The sequence below is a fragment of the Rhipicephalus microplus genome, chromosome X, assembly GCF_043290135.1.
Source record: "Rhipicephalus microplus isolate Deutch F79 chromosome X, USDA_Rmic, whole genome shotgun sequence".
In the NCBI taxonomy this organism is placed as follows: domain Eukaryota; kingdom Metazoa; phylum Arthropoda; class Arachnida; order Ixodida; family Ixodidae; genus Rhipicephalus; species Rhipicephalus microplus.
The window spans coordinates 335,477,405-335,500,295 of NC_134710.1; the positions used below are offsets into that span (position 1 = coordinate 335,477,405).

The 22,891-nt window shown below is 43.7% G+C and overlaps 1 protein-coding gene across 2 annotated transcripts in view; it reads left to right on the top strand.

Moving 5' to 3' along the window:
* LOC119162347 (lysosomal aspartic protease) overlaps nucleotides 1–22,891 on the top strand; it is a 68,040-nt gene that overhangs the window by 39,362 nt on the left and 5,787 nt on the right. The window contains exons 1-5 of one of the 2 annotated variants that reach the window (XM_037414765.2): nucleotides 15,481–15,703; nucleotides 17,234–17,360; nucleotides 17,990–18,113; nucleotides 19,217–19,374; nucleotides 20,634–20,935. In XM_037414765.2, the coding sequence (XP_037270662.2) occupies nucleotides 15,633–15,703; nucleotides 17,234–17,360; nucleotides 17,990–18,113; nucleotides 19,217–19,374; nucleotides 20,634–20,935 (782 nt within the window). In that variant the 5' untranslated portion in view covers nucleotides 15,481–15,632. Of the gene's footprint in view, nucleotides 1–15,480; nucleotides 15,704–17,233; nucleotides 17,361–17,989; nucleotides 18,114–19,216; nucleotides 19,375–20,633; nucleotides 20,936–22,891 lie in introns of those variants that run through there. The other variant, XM_075879687.1, reaches the window with a different exon arrangement.

Below are 22,891 nucleotides of genomic sequence, written 5' to 3' on the forward strand. Positions count from 1 at the left end.
AGATACGGGGCTAGTTTTTTTTTTCTTTTTTCGCGGTCGTCAGTCAGCATTAATCGAGATAGCTCTCCACCGAATGCGCAGGTTGGCAGGTCAACAGGACGGCTCAGACTCAGCCCCACAACAACAGCACTGTCATCTTCGTCCATTCGGAGCCATTTCAGCAGCCGTACCGGAGTGGCAAAGGGAGACAACGTTTTCACCAGGCAGAACGACTTCGGGCAGCTGGGCAATGCCGGAAGGAGAGGCCACGTGGCGGCTGCCGCAAACACACTCCCTGCGCACGAACTTACCGGAGTCCGGGCGGAATGCTCTCGTCCCCCGCGAGGGCATGCAGAAGAAGGAACGGGACAGTGAAAGCCATGCCGAGGAGATACACACGCGTCACGGAAGGAAATGACAGCCCGGCCCCGTCACGACGTCGCTGATCGGGACGACGAGAGAGGCTATTTCGGCGCCCGTGCTTTGCGTCTGCGCGTAATACTGTGTGCCCTAAATTTCGGCCACTTTCTTTGTGAGTACCATTGCCTCTCTGAAAGCCCGGCTCCATCCATAGTGCTCCTCTGTTTACCGTTATTCTGGGAGAAATTGTGACCACCCATCTCTCTCGCTCATCCGCTCCAGTTTCTTTTTTTCCCCTTTTCCTTTCCGGAGCACACCGCTTCGTATGGCTGCATGACGATGCCCCTAAGCTGTGCCAGATGGAGAGTAGACTAAATGGTGGCCACGGGGCGGTCGCAATGCGTTCTCGGCTGTTCATCGGAGGCTCACGCCTCGCAAGATTTTGATTTCCGGGCACGCAGGAACGTGACCGCATTTTCGAAATACGTTCTAAAACGCTTATATACTTGGCTTTATATAGACCTATTCCATGTTTGTAAACCCCGTCAGGTGCCGTCAGCGTACTTAGGAGCTTAAAGCAATGTCGTGAAACGTAGGCTGCGCCTAGTCCAAGGCTCGCCACCGCCTTCTGTGATAACGGGAGAGCTGGTACAGCAGCAGCAGCAAAGCTGCCTCCGATCTCCCGACGTAGTGTTGCCGGATGCAACGCTGTTGTGTTAGTTGTCACGTGATTATAGATGGTGGTGGCCAGCTTTGGGCTGTGTTGAGCCTGCGAGCCGCTAATATTATTTGTTGTGGTTTAACGTACCAAAACCACCATGCGGTTATGACAGACGCCGTAGAGGAGGGCTTTGGAAATTTTGACCACCTGAGGTTATTTCGCGTGCACTTAAATTTACGCGCGCGGGCCTCGATAATTTTCGCCCTCATCGAAAATGCGGCCGCAGCCTACGCGTCGCGACACCACCACGATCTCCTCAGTACGTCGACGGCACCTACCACTGTTGACAAACACGGAATAGGTCTATACCGGCCGCCTCGGTATACGCGGCAGAAATGGCTCTTCGCTGGAAAGGTGGAGGGCCAAACAGAGAGAGAGAGAGAGAGAAAGAGAGAGATGACGCTATATCCACAAAGTGAATGATGATCAAGGAGCATGCTCCAGAGGTTAAATCTCGTAAACCACGAATCATCCGTGCATCCACTAGACCATCATACAAAAACGTGCCCTATCAGGGGCAGCGGAGGTTTTAGGAAGTTAAACTTCAACAAGTATCAATACTATTATTATTAATTTTATTATTACTATTACTATAGCGAAGGTTCTTTGCAGCGCCTCCTCCCACCCCTATTAGGTCAATGTATGACCAAATGTCCCGCCCCACCCCTAAGGTGACTTGGGGGTGGTTGCCCTGTACCCGAAACATGTGGACCCGGAGGAGCCCGCGTCCGCTATACAAATAGTTCTTCGTTCTGATAGTAGTGATAATATTTTTTTTTGTTTTCTGGCTTTTACGTGCCAAAATCGCGGTTGGTTTAATAGGCACGTCATGTACGGGGCAGGTCTCCATATAATTTTAACCATCTTGCATTCTTTGGCGCTAGAGCGCTGAGTAATCCGGAGGCCCGTGTATGGTAAGTTGTCAGTGTACGTCATACATCGCACGACACACGGGCCTTCAGCAGTTCACCTCCATCGAAATACGACTGCCACGGCGGGGTTCAAACCCGTCTCTTTTGGGTCGGCAGCCAAGTTCTAAAAGCGCTATGAAGGCGCTGTCAGAATAAGATAACGGCATGCGCCAGTAAAACAGCTGTCAGGAATATTATGCTGTTGTTTTGTTAATCATATTGCTCCACATTTTTGTATCATAACACTGAAAGGGATTATCGCAAGAGTGGGGTAAATACAAACAGCATTGCGACAAACACATGGACCCTAAACACTATGTCCGCAGCTACAAATTCCCCCAATGACCAAGAGTTAACATCGTTAGGCAGCACGTCCCGACATTCGATTACACGAGAGAAGAGAAAGTTCTTGAATTGAAATCCTTCCATGTATACAATCTTCAGAGATTAAAGTTTCCAGTTGCGAAAGCTTTAGCAAACATCGTATAATTTTGTTTTTCTTGTTGTCGAAAAGTGTCAGGGATCTTTATCCTTCTCATTAAGGATTCTCTACAATTTAGCTGACTGAAAGCTGGGGCGCTTATAGGCGTTGTTCTAAAAATTAGAGCAAGAAAACGAATGATAAACTAGAGCCTGAGAGATTTTTAGCTTTGGAACTTGCAGTTAGACTGGACACTTACCTCCATCGTTGTAACCGATCACGCTCGATAAAAACTAACTCGAACAAACGGAGAAATTCGCATACTCTTCGCCATTACGATGTTACATACAGGCATCGACCGTTATTAATGTAATTTATTGTAATTTAATTGTAATTGTACTGTTTGTTTTAAGGCGAAAGCCTTAAAACAAACAGTAATATTACAACTTATTAGGTTGGCGTCAAACCGAGTGACGCAAAAAATCTTGTGACGACGCCCCTCCAACGCTCTCACGACGTCACAGGTGGCCAATTTTTTGTGACGTAATCACATTGTGTCATCGTTTTGCAAGTGGCGTTCCGATCACGGAGGCACTGCAAAACCTCGCGATGTGCAGAAAGCTTGCAATGCCACAGATCTCAGAGCCAGTACAAAACCACGTAAGATTCGTAAAGCTTTCGGAGGGTAGGAGGACCAGGACAATCAACTGAGAAGAAAAAGATGACTTTCGCGTACTACTCGTTTTTAGGCAAGTGTTTGAGAAACCGTGGGGATTCGGGATCACAATTTTTATTCTATGCGAGCAAGCAACGAAAAGCGTTGGTTAGGAGGTTAGTTTGTAAGACATATTGTGTAAACTTATAACAGTGCTAGAGACGAGACAGACAGCGTTCGTTCTGTCTCCGTCTATTCTTGTGTCTCATCTCTAACGCAGTTTCAGTTAAAAGAGCAAGCCTGCTTCGTCGTGGAATCGGCCACGCTATCCACTGCTTGGAGAAACGACAGCCCCGGTGACAGGTATAGCAGCAGCGGCCGTGAGCGACGACTTGGCCGCCGGACGATGCTCGCGTAGCGGCTGCAGAAAAGCGCGTTCGCACGCCTCGCTCAGTGGGAAAGCAGGCGGCGGCAGGGTCGGGGATCTGCAGCTGACCACGACAGTGGAGCCGCCACCGGCAGCTGTCCGGGAGGTTGAACGACCCGGCCGGCGCCCCTTCCGGCCGGAAGAGGAGGCATAGACGTCCGCGTAACGCGGAGGACGGCTTGCTCCAGTGCATGTGCGCCTTGGGTAGCCTGGTATAACGGCGTTCGATTAAGGCGCTCCCTGCTTATGTAGCAGCACTCGGGGTCTCGGGCTCTACGCCGCGTTCTCTCGCGCTTTGTCTCGCGCATTGTTCGCTTTGCTGCTGTCTAAATACGCATTGTGAGAAAGGGGGGAAGTCTTTTTTTGGTAATAATTAATTAATTTATTTATTAAGTAATGAATAAGAAAGTAAATTGCACTGTTGACACCGAAACAAAGGTAAACGAACTGGAATGGTCAGGTGAAAACAACAGGGCAACACTATAAGTTAGTGAAAGCAGCATATAATTACAAGTAGCGACAGGGTCATCTTCTCACTCATATAGTGCGTTTGTTGTGTCCTTGTGACGTCATTGTCGTTGAAAGTACGGAATGCGTTCCAGTCATTCGATGGGCTCCATGTATGTACACAATAATAACTATTACGGTTGAACGTATCAAAACCGTAATACAATTATGAGGGGCGCCGTGATAGAGGAATCCGAAAGTTTCGACCACATGGGATTCTTTAGCGCGCATCTAAATCTGAGGACACGGGCCTCGAGCATTCTAGTCTCCATGAGATATGCAGCCTCCTCAGCGGGGATGAGATCCCGCAGCCTACGGGTTAGCACTCGAGTACCATATTCAGTATACCACCATGGTGGGTTGATGTACATTCAAAATGAGTACGCGTATTGACAGGGGCGCCTGCTTACTTCTCGTATTAAATTGGCGGGGGACTACAAGTTCACATGCCTCGATCCAATGCTGGTGCGAAATATGAAACTTGTGCCAAGTACTGCCGAGGTGAAGGCTATACACGTACTGGGCTTCGCGAAATCCTATGTGAACTGATCAATGGAACGCCATCCGCATTTGCCACGCCGCCACCCTGACTGGGCTGCAAATGAGGAAACGGTGAGGCTGGTGATGTGAAAAGATAACTTTGAAATGTTTTTTCCAAAAAGACCTATATGAAAGCGAATCCTCCAAGCTTTCATGCTTCTTTGGTACAATGGAGAATTACATTGACCAGACTGAATGGAGAAAGGCAATATTGAGAGCTCGTTTCATTATTTTTTTTTTTGTTTTGAGACAAGTTTAATGGTAACCAGCAGGTAAGGAAGTTAATGAAGGTATAGCGAACGTTAATTGTACTGTTCTAAGTGTATATTGTAGTAATCGTGTTACAGATGAGAAGAAAGAACAGCGGACGAAAACAACCCCGGCCACCGGCAGCGACCGATCCTGCAACCTTTCCGCCGCGGTTGTGTAGCGCTTAAAGTGCTCGGCTGCTGACGTGGAAACGTAGGGTTTGATCCCGGAGGCGTGGCAATGACATTTCGACAGAGGCGAAATTCTTGAGGCCCGTGTACTTACTGTGCGATGCCAGTGCACGTCGAAGAATACCAGATGCTGGAAATTTCCGGAGCCCTCCCACTACGGCGTCTCTCGTAATCATATCGTGGGTTTGAAGCGTTAAACCACACATATCATTATAGCCGGCAACCTTCAAACCGATGCGTTTACCAATTGAGTTATGGCGATGCTTTCATTAGACTGGAATGTCCCATGCAAACTGTTGCCGCCCCTATCTAATCAGCTATCAACGCCTACTGAACATCGGTATTGGCACTCTGGTAGTTGTGGTGGCGGCGGATACGTTGGAGCAGCATCGAAGAACGTTTGCTCACTTTTGTAGATTAGTTCGCTGTTCTAATTTTTTTTGCACACTTCTACCCATTCCTGCTTTTTTTTTAATTCTGCGCTGCTCTTTTGCTAGAACAAGTGTTCTTCGTGTAACGCGCGTTCTTACCTTTTAATGAGACTTGCTGTGCACTATTGCTTTGTAACTATCGTAGTTTGTGCAACCTGTGATTTGCGCCATGAGCACCGACACCGGCGAAACGTTACTAGCATGTTTTGAGGCATTACAGTCAGATGACGACTGCATGAAGTGAGCGGAATGCGGACTGCGTTAATCATCTAGGAAAGTGCTCAAGTCTTGGCAAGCGCACGTATATATCGAAAGGCGTTGAAGCGATGGTGCGTATGAGGTATCAGGCATGTCGAGTAACAGCGTCTCGAAGCACTGCCACTGTCAACGTGCCTATTGCTTTGAGCGTGCAACTTGCGGACATTAGCGCCTGCTGAGCTTGCAGTGAATGTCTATCAGATGACAACTCTTAAAGATGCAGTAACCAAGATTCAGAAATCCGTGCAACACATGTCTGACACTTGTGATGAGCTCATGGAAGCTTCGAATAAACATGACAAGCAAGCAAATGCCTTACAAAAGAGAGTGGTTGCAGTCGAGGCAGGAGCAGGTGACGCGCAAAAAATGTCAGAGCTGCGCATGGAGCTTAATGCCCTAAATCAACACAGCAGAAAACAAAACATGAAAATTCATGGTTTGCCCGAAACCGAACGCGAAGATCTGATGGAAAAAGTCGATGAACTCGCTATAAAACTTGATTTTCTGGAGCTTACAATGTAGATGCGCTGCACCGCATTCTCTCAAGGTTGGAAAAAACTACGGTTGTGCTCATCCAAATTTTAAGCACGCCACTATTGTAAACTGCCAAGCGTAGTGCAGCAGCGCATTAGAAGTACTTTCACAACCTAATTGAGCAAAACTAGAGGCTATTGTTGCTCGCCAAGGAAAAGGTTGCGGAAGCACGCTACCGATTTGTTTGGTCCCGGGAAAGCAAGATATTTGCCCGAAAAGAACCAACTGCTCGGGCCATCTACATCAACAAAGAAAGCTACTTAGACAAAATTATCTAAAACAGGCTGAGTGTCTTTTCAGAAAGAAGTTAGTGGAAAATTGCATAGGTTTCTGCTGATTTATTCCAAAAACACCTGAACACATCTGAACACAATACAAAAAATATCCTTCATTTCATCACTTAAATGCGCGAAGCTTAAAAAACAAAGCAGAGGGAGTCGAAGATGTAATGGAACAGATGAACTTCACTTTTGCTTTCCTTGCTTTTAAAGAGACGTGCTTCCGTCCGCAGGAAGACACCATTCGGTTCACTTGGTACAAACACATGACTCAATTTAGGGGGAAAAAAACGAGGTGGTGTGAACACATACTTACGCCAAAGTGTATCTTTTTACATACAGACTGACTACACGGGTGTTTTCAAAGATTACCATATTACGCCGGAACATCTTTATCACTGCGCTGTACCGCCCTCCTCGAGACAACACAGATACCTTTTTACAGTTTATGGAGACAAGTTTAGAAAACTCGAATGAATAAATGGCTGGTTGTTGTACTTGGTGATTTTGATATCGATGTTATGGCTAGATATTCTGGTCAAGATGCCAGCTAACTGAAATAATGTTGCTGTACGTTCGGGAGTCAATCATAAATATGATTGACTCCCGAACAAGAGCAAATAAATCAACCGCAACATCTACACATCTATGATACCTGAACTTCCCTCGTGACCTAGTATTTTCTGGAGTGCGTTCCTCTGGTCTCGGTGACCACTTGCCTATCTTTGTATTTTTCACTTTAGCCTCGACCAGCCGCAAGTACGACTAGAAACTCCGGGAATCAAAAAGAAAAGCAATCACTGAAGCAAGCAACACTGCTATTATTACATGAGTGGTACTTAGACCGAACGCAGATATACACTGATGGGTCCGTCTCGTCCAGCAGCTCATCAGGTGCCGCTGTAATTCCGGCTGCAGCAATGACAATCAAGTTTAAGTTGTCGCATATGACTACATCTACGGCATCAGAGCTTGCTGTTATAAGGGCTGCTTTACAATATCTCGTTCAAGAACGTCCAGGAAAATGGGTCATATTCTGCGATTCGAAGGCAGCGCTTCAGAGTTTGCAGTCTGCCATGCGTAGGAGGAGTCATGACCAATTGGTACAAGAAATAAGACATTGCCATCATGAAGCTCTAGCACGAGGGCATGATATTATATATCAATGGCTGCCTGGACATATCGGTATTACCGGAGATCAATTAGCCGATGATGCTGCCCGCTCAGCCCATGAAGAAACCCGTGTAGTCCCGATTCCTCTATCAAGGAATGATGCAGCAAGACAACTTTACCTGCTGGCTCGAGATCTCACACGCACGTTCTGGTCGTCTACCAGCTTCCAAAGGTGTCAATTTTATGAACTGGATCCTTCGCTCAAGCTAAAGCTGCCATCACAACTTTCCCGCTCCGATGCGACACTGTTATGCCGCCTTTGGTTGGGTGTTGCATTTACAAAGGTGTACTCCTTTCGCATTGGTATGGGAGACACTCCTACATGCGACTACTGCGGAGATGAAGAGACCATCGAACACGTCCTGTGCAGCTGCGCTTGCTACGACACACAGCGATGCCAGCTCCGGATGGTTTTGAATCATTTTGACCCCGGACCATTTTGTGTGCAGAAGATACTAGGACCTTGGGCATCTGCCTCAGTTGCGCAGAAAGCAACTAAAGCACTGCTACTTTACCTAAAGTCAACAAACCTGAGCGACCGCCTGTAGACTGTGTGTGCTCCCCGAGTGTGCTCGTGATTCTGTGTACCTTCTCATCTTTCTGCAACCTCTTTTCTCCCCTTTATCCCTTCCCCAGTGCAGGGTAGCAAACCGTATGTGCGTCTGGTTAACCTCCCTGCCGTTCCTTGCATCTTTATCTCTCTCTCTCTCTTCACTTTAAGTAAACAAAACTAACTACTCTGCTCACGTAAACCAAACATTCTAATAATATTCCAAAATATTGGAATATTATTGAAACATTCCAAAATATTGTAATGCGCTAAGCGCCAATTTGAAAAAAAAACTAAATCTTCTTTTTACAGAACAAAAAACGTTTTCGAGCATAGGCAACAACCCCGAAGTAAACGTGGGAAGGAATTAAAACTCTAATCGGGAACAAAGTTAGCACAACACCTCTTGAAATGTTTATTAGTGGTATTAACTTAATAGAGTTGCATTGACCAACAATGTTAATGAGCATTTCTTGTAAGCAAGTAAATAGGCATACTCAATGCCCTTCTCTAATAATACCTCCCTTACGTCATACATTCATATTTGAAACTACGACTCAATATTCTTGACACCTACGACTGAAGCAGAAATCACATCTATTATTGGTTCCCTTAAAAACACATGTGCTCCTGGTGATGACGACATCTAACCACATTTAGTTTTCGATTGGTTGCGTTATAAAACCATTGACTTAGATAGTCAATCAAATGTTTGCTACTGGTGTGTTCTCGGATAGATTAAAGATAGTCCGTATCACTGATATCTTTACAAGGTGATAGAAAACAGAACTTGGCAAGTACCGGCCCATTTCAGTACTGCCAATTTTTTCTAACCTTGCTGAAAGAATAATTTGCAAACGTTTATTTAGTTACCTCTCTGAAAATAATGAGGTAAGCGATTATCGATGTGGTTTGCAGCCCGGAAAATCGACTGAGGCTGCATTACTTTTATATAAATAATATCTTAATTCCAAACGTTCAAATGAAACACTTCACTAGTGGCATAATTCTTTACTTTAGTAATGCGTTTGATCCGGTCCAACATGACAATCTGCAAGCAAAATTTGAAATTTACGCTGTTCGTGGCATTGCCAAAGATCCTTGTGGAAAGCTACTTGACAGGACGACAATAATACAGTTACATGACGGTTGCTCTCACAATGGAACATTGAAATAAGGTGTACCTAAGGGATCAATATTAGGACCTCTCCTATTCACGATGTACAATAATCATATTGTAAATATTCTTTCGTCTTCGAACATTATCCTGTATGCCGACGGCACTAATATCTTATGTTTTTTGTGGCTCCAACCTAGCAGGACTTGAACAGAGCGTTAATGTGGCTTGGAATGTTACATGAATGGTTGACAATAAATCAAGTGAGATTGAACGTTAAAAAAACAAAACAAATTTCATTCTTTTCCGTGCTAAAAACTAAGCAATAAATTACAATACAAAACTTTGCTTTGGTAATTAAAAAATCACATCTAAAGAAAATTGCAAGTTTCTGGGCGTGCACTTCCGCTATGACGATCATGTCACTTATGTCAGAATGAAAATGGCTCGACCCATTGATGTTCTCAGCCGCATCAACGATCTTCTTCCACATTCTTTTACAAAGCAGCTATACTTTTCTCTTGTTCACTCGCATCTTACATACTGAAGCTTAGTTTGGGGGCACATGCAACAGTACCGATGGGCTAAAATTGATCACCATACAACAAAAAACATTGAGACTATTAATAAGAAGGACATATATCCATAACAACTTATTATTTGTTTTCAATATCGTGTTATTTTCTGAATGTTACAAACTTAAGCTTATGGTCCTCATTTATTTATTTATTTATTTATTTATTTATTCAAAATACCTTACAGGCCCCACTGAAGGGCATTGAGTAAGGGGGGCATCAGTATACAAACAAAATAACAATAAAGGAGAAAAGCAGACAAAAATATATATAAAAAAGATTACAAAAATCAAGGTGAAACAGCGTTACACAATATTAGAGTGCAACGAAATCAGGTTATCACGAAAAGTTTCACGGTTAGAAGTGGATACAACATGATCCGGAACATCGTTCCAATATGCAATGGCTCGAGGTAGTGATGATAAGTTAAATGCCTGCGTGTGACCATGAATGCGCATGAAACTATATACGTGCATTGTGAATGCGCTGGCAAGTGCGCGCAGGAGAATAAAGTGGCAAACTGAGTTTATAAATGTACCTATGAAACAGACATAAAAGAGCAATGTAGCGGCGTATTTCCAGTGACTGAAATACAAGGTCTTGTTTTATCAGGGTAATGCTTGAATAATAGTCGTTGTTTCCAGAGATGAATCTCGCTGCCCTATTCTGGGTGGCTTCCAACATACGTACCAGGTATTCTTGATATGGTGACCATGTGGATGATGCATACTCCAGCTGTGGGCGAACATAAGTAATATATGATAATGCGCGTACGTTAGAGGGAGCGTTGCGCAAGTTTCTGCGGAGATATCCGAGAGATTGAGAGGCTTTCAATGAGACAGCTGCTATATGCGTAGTCCAGGATAGATCCGATGTAAAGTGAACGCCTAAATATTTGTAAAATGGTGTGCTGAAACAACGGCGTTATTAATCTTATAGTGAAATGTAGAATTGGTATGCTTTCGGGTGAACGAGATTAACTTGCATTTAGAGGCGTTAAGGGACATCTGCCAAGTTTCGCACTACCGGAAGGTTAGGTCAAGGTCATTTTGGAGAGCGGAATGATCATTAAAACATTTCATATTGTGGTATATGGTGCCATTGTCTGTGAAAACTGTGGATGAAAGCTATCGAGCAAATCATTAGTGTATATTAGAAAAAGTAATGGATCTATTACACTGCCTTGAAGAACACCGGATGTGACGTCGCAAAGGTTAGATGAAATGGCGTTGATTACCGTAAGTTGCTCATGCGAAGAGAGGAAGCTTCGTAGCCAAGACAGGATAAATGAATCAATACAGAGTGCAGCCAATTTAGAGATTAAACGACAATGAGGGACAGTATCGAATGCCTTGGCGAAATCAAGGAAGAGGCAATCGATTTGTTCGTTAGCGTTCATATTAAAGTGAACGTCAGTCGTGAATTCGAATAACTGGGTGTCACATGAGTAGCCTTTTCTAAAGCCATGCTGGTTAGAGAAGAAGTTGTTTGATTCAAGGTGATCGTAAATACGAGAAGCCACGATATGATCAAGCAGTTTGCAGGATATCCATGTAAGTGCAATGGGTCGATAACTAGGGGGCTAGTGCCTGCAGGCACTCACCGGACTTAAATAAGGGAATCACCTTACCAATATTCCAATCCTTGGGCAACTCACCTGATGATAGCGACTGGTTATATAGGAGACAGAGGTAGCGGCTGGAAATATCTGTGGTGTTCTTCAGTATTTTAGAGTTAATGTTATCAATGCCTGATGAAGTAGAAACCTTAAGATTCGTGATGAGTTGTGCTATGCCTTCGGCAGTGACAATGATTGGGGCCATTAAAGTGAAAGGGTGATCTGGAACAAATGGTACATTGGAACAATCTTCCTGTGTAAAAACAGAGGCGAAGTACTCATTGAAAGCAATAGCAGAAGCTTCATCAGAGAGCGTCGTTAGTTCAGTATCGTGTATTGTAATGTGATTAGGAGACTTGCTGTAGGGTGAAATTATTTGCCAGAACTTTTTGGGGTTATTTTTTAGAAGTGACGGCAAGTCCTGCGAATAGTATTTCTTCTTAGCTGTGTCTAAGGCTTTACAATAGTCCTGTAAGCAAACCTTGTATTTATCCCAGTATGACCCAGAACCAATGCGTTTTGCGGTATCATAGAAACGCTTCTTTTTATTTCGTAATGTTCGAAGATGTTTAGTAAACCAAGGGTTAGTTTTATCGTTGGATGCGGAGATCAGCGGCACAAGCTGGTCTACTAACTCTAATATTTTTTTCTTAGAAAAGAATTCAGTTTTCGTTCACGGTTCGTGAGGCAAACGACGGCAAAAAAAGTTCCTGATAAAAACCTTCTAGCTCCGTCCTGAATTGATGATAAGTAGCATGGTTATAATCCAGGATTGTTTTTCTCACTGAGCTTGTAAAGGTTACAGGTAGGTTGATTTGAAAGTTAAGGAGCTTGTGGTCGCTGAATCCTTCTATGTAAGAAATCGCTCCAGTGGTTTCTGGTGCATTAGTGAAAACAAGGTCGAGCATGTTAGTACCACGGGTGCATTGGTGAACAACTTGTGATAAGTTGTAGTCGAGGGTTACTTCGACAAAATTTGATGAGGCGTGACATGTGGTAGTCATGGTAGACCAATCAATGAGCGAGTAGTTGAAATTGCCAAAAAGGTATATAATGTCAGCTGAGTAGAGTTGCGTAGCTCGTTCTATGTTGTCACGTAGATCTTTGGGGAAAAAGGAATGGGCATCCGGTGGACGATTACATGCTCCTATAAGTATTTTTGCATAATTTGTAACGCATGCAGTCCAAGTTATCTCTGTAGAGGGGTTAGTATCAAGGAAAACTGATGGCACTGTCTTTTTTACTGCTATTAAGACTCCTCCTCCTCTTCTATTGACATGGTCACGTCGATATATCTTTATAACCAAATATAAGAAAACTTTTCTACATTCAGCAACATATATCTCACTCGAGATATTGAAAACAACTTACGAACGACTTCATTTGTTTCAACAGAATGCAGGACTTATTACGGCGCACAGTCACTTGACCATCAGATTGTTGGCGTATGTAACAGTTTTCCCGTCGTTGTGAAATTAGTTCTGATATGCGGATCTGTTCATTACTTTAAAAAGAAGACAGGATTACTTTTCGACCCAGAATAAATTGTTTCTTTTCAAGTGTTTGTTTATTTCATGCAATTGCGTCTTCCCGCTTGCAATGTCTTCTGTTTCATTTAGTTGTACTTCACACCATTTCAATTGTTAAGTTATGCACATTTTTAGCCACACTTGAATACTTACCCCTTCATTTCCGCAATCTATAATTAAGTAATTATTTAAATTTGTGTGTACTTCTACCACAAAAGTTATCTTGAAATTGCTGTAGGTATTTCATTATTTCTCATAATATATTCTTGAATTGCCCTGTCCCCCATGCTTCTTGCTGACAAGAATACTGCTTCGTGTATTTTTTTTTTCTCCCGAGCCGGGTTGTGCCTAGTCAGGAAACAGTCATGTCCGTTTATTTCTGCCACATCATGGTGGCATCTAACATGACATGTAGGTGGACAATGTTCACATGTCAAAATAAAGCACAATTATTATTATTATTATTATTATTATTATTATTATTATTATTATTATTATTATTATTATTATTATTATTATTATTAGCTGCGGCCTTGGAAAAAACATGGCACCCTTTACTTGCGGAACATTTGCAGAGTTTACATAGCTGGAGCAGCTAGCTCAACTGTGAGCCAACGTCGGCCCTCATAATATGTTAATATTTGTTTGTTTGTCCTACCTTCTTTTCATCAGTTTAATGATGCCAAGAAACAACTATATGTAACAATACAATGACGTGAAAATTTACAACGTCCTTTTGTGTCACCCTTTTCTGGTGTTTTTTTTTTTCTATAGTCATGTACAGCCGTCAGCACCTTTAACACGAACGCTCCGACACGTGTCCTGCAGCAGTTTGATTGACGTGACACCACGTAAGCTGGGTTCTGTTGCAAGATGCTAACCATACATGCCAACATACTAACCAAGCCTACCGATGAATCATCTCGGCAAAAGCTCTCAGCACTTCGCGGCTGGCATCAATCAAACTAGCCCTGGTCACGCATATAAGTGTTCGTGTTAAAGGCGCTGACGGCTGTACGCGTCACGCGTACACTGCTTATACAGATGGTGAGCACCCATATTTAGAGACAAGTTTAATTCCCAATGCCTAAACCATCAATAGGGAGCTTTTTAATTGAGCATATTATTCCCCGCTACTTGTTATTACTCTTCTTACACAGAGCGGAACCAGAAAAACGTGGTTTCATAAAGGCTCTTGGCTGTTCGTACGAGCCCATTTCTAGAGCACTTACTTTGTTTCGCGTTGTCAGGTAAAGGTGATCGTAGCTCACACTTATGTGTAGCGCAAAACGACACAGTGGCATGAGAAAGGCAATATAGACACCAAACAGCGCATGTATATGGACACCACACATAGCGCTGCGTATAGCGTCCATATGTGGTGTCCATATGTGCCTTCTATAGTGTTCGTGTGTCGTTTCGCACGGTATACATCAACGCGTTTCAAATGAATCACCCACAAGCCGACATCCCCACCCTCGTCGTTTACACATCTGTTCTGTGTTTCTTGACCTGCGTGAATGCCTCTTTCTAGCACTTTGATTTTTCTGAATACACTTCGTTTCGCCAAATTTTTGCGCGCTCATCTGAAGGCATCGCAGGGAGTCACGTTGGTTTCGAATTTTCTACAACCTAGTCAGCCCGAAATACCATGGAGAGACGCTCTGTCACCTTGACTATATACAAGATGACAAAAGGACCAAGTGGACGCAGGCGCCCCGCACTTCGCTCAATCGGACCTGCAGCGAAGCGAGGGCAGTATCCAACGTTCCGCTCCGGGCATAGGCATTTCGTGCACGAGCGCACCATTGCGATCCCGTTTACGGCGTGCTCTGTGAAAATCGCCACGACACCGTAAACCTTCAGCAACAGCTCTCTGATGTCTACTGCATACCCTTGCTCTTGCTTTGGAGTATCTAAATAAATTTTCATGCTTTGAGTACCACAACCACAGGATTATGGCACACGACGCAGTGAAAGCGACCAGGGTTAGCTTCGGACACTTGAACTAAGCAACTTTCCCGTATACTCGTTTACGTTCACCTTTTACATTATCCTACGCTGCCCTCAATCGTTATGGTAGTGCTTTGGTAAGCATATGTCGTGACATCGCAAAAAAAAAAAAAAGGAACGTGGACTGTCTTTTCAGTGAAGCGTGGTCGCCACGTCCGGGATCAAGCCCGCGACTTCAGCGCCTAAACGCGATAACCACTGTGCTGCGGTGATGGGTCAGTGACAAGATGCCGTCAATCAGATAAGAAACTCCGCACCCGTCTGGCCCTCCTGTGCAGCAGTGTTTTGAACGTGTGCACAGAACGCAGAAGGTGCAGCGCATATCTAAAAATTGTGCGTGACGCGGATGCACTTGAAGACGCTGAAAGAAAGGTCCACCTTAACTTTGAGCTATCCTTATCAGCGGGCATACGTGCGCAAAAAAAATAAATACTCGTAGGACGCGTGATGTGCCGGTACATGGGAGAGCTTGTCGCGTTCGGCAACGCCGAGGCAGCCGAGAATTATTGCGTTGTGTTGTCCTCCTACGGGCTCTATACCTCCTTGAAGTGTTCCTGCTGCTTGCGTGTAGAGAGCTGCACGCTGCTCTTTCGGGATGGGAAATTCAAAGCCAGCGAGAATAATTTTGGCGCTTACCCTTTCCGTGTCGACGTTCGCCCAGCTCAGGTGAGACGACTTACCTACAGCTCAGCAATATCAGAAGTTGCACAAAAAGAGTTCATTTTGAAACAGCGCGAAAGGCGAAACGCCAAGAGGGAACCATCTTTCGCACTGTTTTACAATGAAGTCGAACTAATATAGCCCAACTGTCCCTTTTTGCTGCAGTACAAAAATGGGTAAGGTCCCACAGACAAGCCGACCAAAATGCGTGAAGGGTGTTCATCTTTGTAATACGCGGAATGTTATTCTAGGCCTAACATAGTATTGATGGCAAGGCCATTCTTGATAATGGTACGTCTGCATGTCATAAACATCGGTAAATTTAACCGGGGCACCTTGCCAACGTTTATGCCATACTTTTAAAGCTCTGAACAAGTTTTTGCGCGAGACTGAACTTGAAAAAGACTGCAAATAAATTTTTGTACACTAAAAGTTTCGATTCATCATCACCTTCGTTCTCATCATCATCAACACCTTCTCTCTATTTTCTTTAGATCGAGGCGGAATAGTTGTAGGCCTGTGTGCTCAGATTTGGGTGCACGTTAAAGAACCCCAGGTGGTCAAAATTTCCGGAGCCCTTCACTACGGCGTCTCTCATAATCATATGGTGGTTTTGGGACGTTAAACCCCACATATCTATCTATCTATCTATCTATCTATCTATCTATCTATCTATCTATCTATCTATCTATCTATCTATCTATCTATCTATCTATCTATCTATCTATCTATCTATCTATCTATCTATCTATCTATCTATCTATCTATCTATCTATCTACTTTCTTTATCACCCCCTTCTCTTACTTAACGCCGAGTCGTACGTCAGAAAATTAGATGAGGCCGACCTCTCAGCTTTTCTCTCACATTCAACCTCTGAACCTCTGTCTATTTTCATAAATATGTTTTGGTCTTTTGGCTCACACCTTTAATCCACATCTCATTAAGAAAGTGGATTAAGTGCGTGCTGCCTATTGCATGAATAATGCCACATGCAGCGTTAGGCGGGGCTTTGCGTCGCTCAAAGCCTAAGCTTCCGTCTTAAATATAGTGCGCACAGGGTCTTGAGGGTGAACAGCTGACTTTAATTTAAGCGCAATACTATATGCGCAAAACCTCCTTGTACGGGCGGTTTGTACTCAATTTTCGTGATCAATCAAGAGCCATCACACGCACAAATAATGCAGAGCTCTTAATTTAATATTTTGCTGTTGCCAGTAGATTGTGTTTTAAAGCGAAGCTTGTATTGCCCTGTAACTAACAATAGCGTCGTGCTGCTGAGCAAGAGCTATCAAAATCGATGCCTGTAGGCGGACTTAGATGGGTCGAAATGCAAGAATGACAGTGTAAGTACAATTATGCGCACGTGTACGGAATCCACGCTACTCAATACAATTCAGTGTTCCACAAGGGTGTCTAGCTCTCATTAGGTTAGTGGTTGTTTGTGAACAAGCGAAAACCAAGCGGCCTTTCTGCGCGCTTGTGAGAAAAGGAAAGTGCAAGAGAATGTGCGTCTTTATATATTCGCGCAATTTCAGGGTGCCCCTTCGACGAATGAGGTCTTTGCGGGAGACTTACGAAGGCTTCGACATATCGCCCACTCCACTGGAGTACTGCGCAGCGGGAAATGAAATCCTTGCGAAACCGTTGAAGAACTATATGGATGTGAGTGCTTATTACTTCCCACAACCTCGATTTGAATATGAAGATTTCTTGTATTAGCATTTGATGTCCGTGCAACATCCAAACGACCACTAAATATCGATGTCACATGAAAGAAAAAAAAAGTTCACTAGATAGAACTACACAAATACAGTGCTACGAAAACTTGCACGACGTTGGCCTGATTATACGACTGCAATTGGTTAAAAGTGGAAGTAACTAGAGTTATTATTGGATCCACGAGCTCATGCTTAACGTGAGTTTGTCTTTCCGATAAGTGACCAGTGGGTGTGAGGTGTTGATGCTCGTCGACGTCCCAGTAGGTGTGTGGTGTTGACGCTCGTGCCTAGTCATCGTTAAGTGGTCTATGGCAGCCCATATTACTGATACGCATTTCTTATCGAAGAAGTGATGTTGCTTCAATACGTTAAAGCCATAAAAATAATCAGTGTTCCGTATAATGGTTCTTTGAGGATGGTTTGACTGGCACCATCCCGTCTTCGGAGGGGAGAAAAATGTTTTCTTTTCATTTCAGTGCAAAGACTGCTGAAGTGATGATGGCGTAATGTAGATAGCTAGAATCTAGAATATCGCTCTCCGCAAGCATATAATTTGACGATGCCTTATCGCAGGCGCAATATTACGGTGACCTCTCAATTGGAACACCACCGCAATATTTTCGCATCCTCTTTGACACTGGCTCCTCAGACCTGTGGGTTCCGTCCATCAAGTGCAGCGAGAACGAACGCATCTGTGGTGAGGGGCCTTTCATTTTAATTGTTTTGCTGATGTTCAGCCAACGGCACCATTCATTACGTATGCAGCACTTGTACATTCACTTCTAAAAGCGTTAACAGGGCACCAGTGAGCTACAGACGACGGCATGGTGGATGGGTTTTTCTATTGCACATACACTACTTAAAGAGCGCTGTCACACAATGGATAACAACAGCCATCACTGTGGCTTTCACAGCTGCCCTGTCGCACCTGTAAGTAAGAACATCTGTTAGGCGTTCAAGGCTTTTCAACAAAATGTAAGTTTTGTGTCCCATTTATACAGATGCAAGACACATGAAACTTTCTTTCCCGCTATTCACAGTCCTTCAATGAACAATATGCGCTGAATAGATGCAATCAGAAATCCTCTTTTGTTGTTGCTGCCGGTGGGGGTGGGGTATGGCAGGGGGGTTGCGTTGTAGGCAGACTGACAGCCTTTCTTACTACACTATTGAGCACTGGCAGCTCCAAATGAAGTATTTCCCTTCACATCCCGCGCACAATGGCGATGTACGAATCTCGTCCCGTTTGGAATGCCTATGTTGAAGTGCACGCATAATGTGCAGCTATAAGTGCAGATATAGTCATCTCATGTTCTCTTTTGTCTCATCTGTTTAAGGTTTCACGTTTCCTATTTCAGAAGGGTTTCTAGGAGGGCTAGTTGGTACATGATACTGAAGGGAACAGCGAAAAAACGGGACGGAGAAAGATTGAACACACGACACAAGCGCTGACGAACAACTGTGTGTAAAATTTATTACATCTGGAAATATATAGATGAAAACAAGAACAACCAACGACTCGTGGCAGATACTCTTTTGCCTTTCACTGTTATGTGCACGTGATGGTTGTTCCTGTTTTGAGCTATATATTTCCAGGTGTAATAAATTTTACACCCAGTTGTTCGTCAGCGCTTGTGTCGTGTGCTCAATCTTTCTCCGTCCGGGTTTTTCACTGTTCCCCTCAGTTCCTATTTCAACTAGCACTATATTCACTTCTTAAATTGCACTTCTTAAATGCCTAGCAATAAAAATTTCGCTGCTTGAGTGAGTTGAAAAGCACCACATTTCCTTCCCGCTCAGGTCTCCACCAGCTCTACAACTCTGCGAAGTCATGCACGTACGAACACAATGGCACGCGCGTGGGACTCGTCTACGGAAGCGGACCTGTACATGGCGAGGTCGTTCTTGATGTAGTCACTATCGGCAATCACTCCGTGAAAAGGCAGGCATTCGTCCAGGTCAGACTCCTAGATTAGTTCTTAATTTCTAGGTAAGCCCATACTTTCATCAATCAATCAACCAGTCGGCGAATTAAAGTTGTAAGAGAGGATTATCGAACAAGTCTCGGGTGAAGTTTTTTGACAAAAGATTAATAATGCTGCATAAATGTTTTACTGCAATTGAACTTCAAGTAGCAGATGCGTAGCGCGTGTGTGTGCGTGTGTGGTATTCACTGTGTCTAATTTGTTCCAACCGTTAAAGAACAATGTTTAGAAGACAGGAAGGAGCGAATTGGGTTAACTCAGTTGGTCCCCAACAAGACATTATAAGTTGATTTTAGACAATACGCCTTTTATATGCAAATACATATTGTCACTTCGTTGTGAATAAACTGATGAAGCAACCTATGCAGCGTTATGCGGTGATTGAGCCGTACCAGCTGCACCTGCACTGTACTGCTTGGCACCGTGGGGCCCAGTATAGGTTAACCCTACCTAACCAACATCTTGCCAGTATCAAACATACCTCGCAGAGACACTCAGGCAAACTGTCGAATGTCTGTTTCGTGACTCTTAGCATATGCTACACATAACCACCAAGGGCCACGAGAATGTGGCACTCGCCTTTCGCTCCTCCCGCATTCTTGTCAATTTCGCTTTGCTACGTTTTCGAATGTCAAATGAATTATTCTGAAGAGAAACCACTCCGCTGTGCCGGTGATGACCTTTCACGAAGTCTATTTGTTTTCGTATAGGAATGATGACTGCGGTATCGAAGATACTTTACAGCATTTCTTTTTTGACTTTCTTCGCTATGTATGTGCGGTGCCAAGAATATCACTCGCAATCGCTTTACCTCACCTTGATCACCCACCGATATCATCCTGCCAAGCCATTAAGAATGAAGCAAACGAAGCACTGTTATAATAATTAGGGACAACATTTTTGCAAAAGGGATTGTCGACTGATAGTGATGTCGTATACATCCATCAATCGTGTACACGACTGACGAATTGTTACTTTGCGCGTGCGCGTGTGTGAGCTCTCTCTCTTTCCTTACTATTAAAACTAGTTTTCAAACTCTCTTGTCCATTTTCGCCAGAGCAAGGTAGCATGCCGGTTCTTCTATAATGGTAATTATCCTTGCCTTTCTTGCCTCTCCTGTTTTCCTTCCTTTCTTGCCAATTTTATGTAATAGCTTATTGATTGATTGATTGATTGATTGATTGATTGTTTGATTGATTGATTGATTGATCCATTCTTTCATCCTCGTACAGTCCGACAACAGGCGTGGCACGGCCTTCGCCTATGCCAAGTTTGACGGCATCTTGGGCTTGGCCTATCCGGAGATATCTGTGCTAGGAGCCACTCCAGTCTTTGACAACATGATTCAGCAGGGAATCGTTCGTGACCCCGTGTTTTCGGTGTTCCTGAAACGTGGAGCTGGCGCACTGGGCACGCCGACAGGCATCGACGGGGGCGAGATCTGCTTTGGAGGTGTGGACAAGGCCCACTACTCAGGCGAGCTCTTCTACGTGCCCGTCTCGAAGAAGGGCTACTGGCAGCTAGCTCTCGACAGGTACCAAAGGCTGCTGTCTGTTCTTGTGGGCGATCTAGTGCGATGTTGCCTCGCAATTTGTAGAAACCATAACGGTTTTCTGAATCGACACCTGGAACACACACACACACAGGCAGAGAGCGCGCGAGAGAGAGAGTGAGGCCAAAAAACATGGTTCATATTATTCCAGATTAAGCTTCGAGGCATCGTTAGTCAACTTTCCTCCTTTTTTTAGTAGATTCCGATGTCGATAGTTCATTTTCAGCGCTGATGGAACTTTTATGGCCCAAAATTTGCGATAGTGTTGTGCAATTGCGTACATATTATTATATTTCTGTCGTTTTCATAAAGTACGTATATTCAGGTCGCCTACAGTCATTTCTTGCCTACTAAATCTAATATAATAGATTTTTGTTTTTAATAGCTTCTTCATCAACGGCACCGCATAGTTCATTTTATCTCATGTTGTCCGTATACTTTGTTCTTAGGTACTCTATATTATGATGCTTGTTGCTTGATATGGTTATTTACTGTTTATTTGATCATTCAAATGTTGAGTTTTTGTGTATTTGAATTATGACCATATTTTTTTTTTACTTTTTTCGCTGCTGTGCTAGGATATCCCTACAGGTATTCTTTCTTCGAGAGAGAGAGAAATAATTAAAAGGAAGAGACAGGGAGGTTAACCTATACGAACTGGTTTGCTACCCTGTACGGGGGTTGGGGAAAGGGTCGGAAAGAGGATAGCTATAGAGAGATATAAAATTTAAAAAAACACACATGCGCACACAATCAGGGAGTTCCAATCACAGTCGTTTGGACAGGCCGGTTGAACGCAAGAAGCGCATGAGCGCCTTCACAGCCTCCTTCTGCGACATAAAGTCTTGTCGGCAGCGCAGGAGTCTTTCTTCCGAAAGAGGCTGATTGTCCAGTTCATCTAGTGTATTGCAGAGTGACTGTCTCTGCGAGCAGTATTGTGGGCATTCGCACAGAATGTGCCAAGTTGTTTCATCACTGCCACAATGGGTGCATGCAGCAGGGTCAGCCATTCCTATGCGGAACGCGTACGCATTGGTAAATGCGACGCCCAACCATAATATGCACAGCATAGTAGCGTCTCGTCGGCGTTATTCCGGAGGAATTCGAAGACTGAGAGTTGGGTCTAAAGTACCTAACCGTGCATGGGAAAAATGTGACTCGTTCCATTGTGACGTGGTGCGCTTGCGAGCAAGCATGTGGAGTTTCCGTGCAGCGTCAGTTCTGAAAAGCGGAATTGATATTTCATCGCTTTCAGTATGGGCAGAACGCGCAGCTCGATTGGCCCGTTCATTGCCAATTATTCCACAATGACTTGGCAGCCATTGAAACGCTATTTCATGTCCTTCCTTCTTTTTTTTTTTGAATGTTCAACAAGCCTTTGGCTATAGCCCCGACAAGTGTTCGTTATCTGTAAATAGATTGTGAAATAAACCTTCATTCATTCAAACCAAATACAATTAGGAAAAACCATTGTAACTTCGACAGATAAATTTTCGACAGCCGTATTGTAAGTTTAAGTAACGCCACTTGTATGGAGAAACATGCACATACATACATACATACATACATACATACATACATACATACATACATACATACATACATACATACATACATACATACATACATACATACATACATACATACATACATACATACATACATACATACATACATACATACATACATACATACATACATACATACATACATACATACATACATACATACATACATACATACATACATACATACATACATACATACATACATACATACATACATACATACATACATACATACATACATACATACATACATACATACATACATACATACATACATAAAACGAGCATTATGGTTGATTGGTTGCTTTGTGGGGTATAACGTCCCGAAGCCACTCAGGCTAGCAGAGACACTGTAGTGGACCGCTCTGGG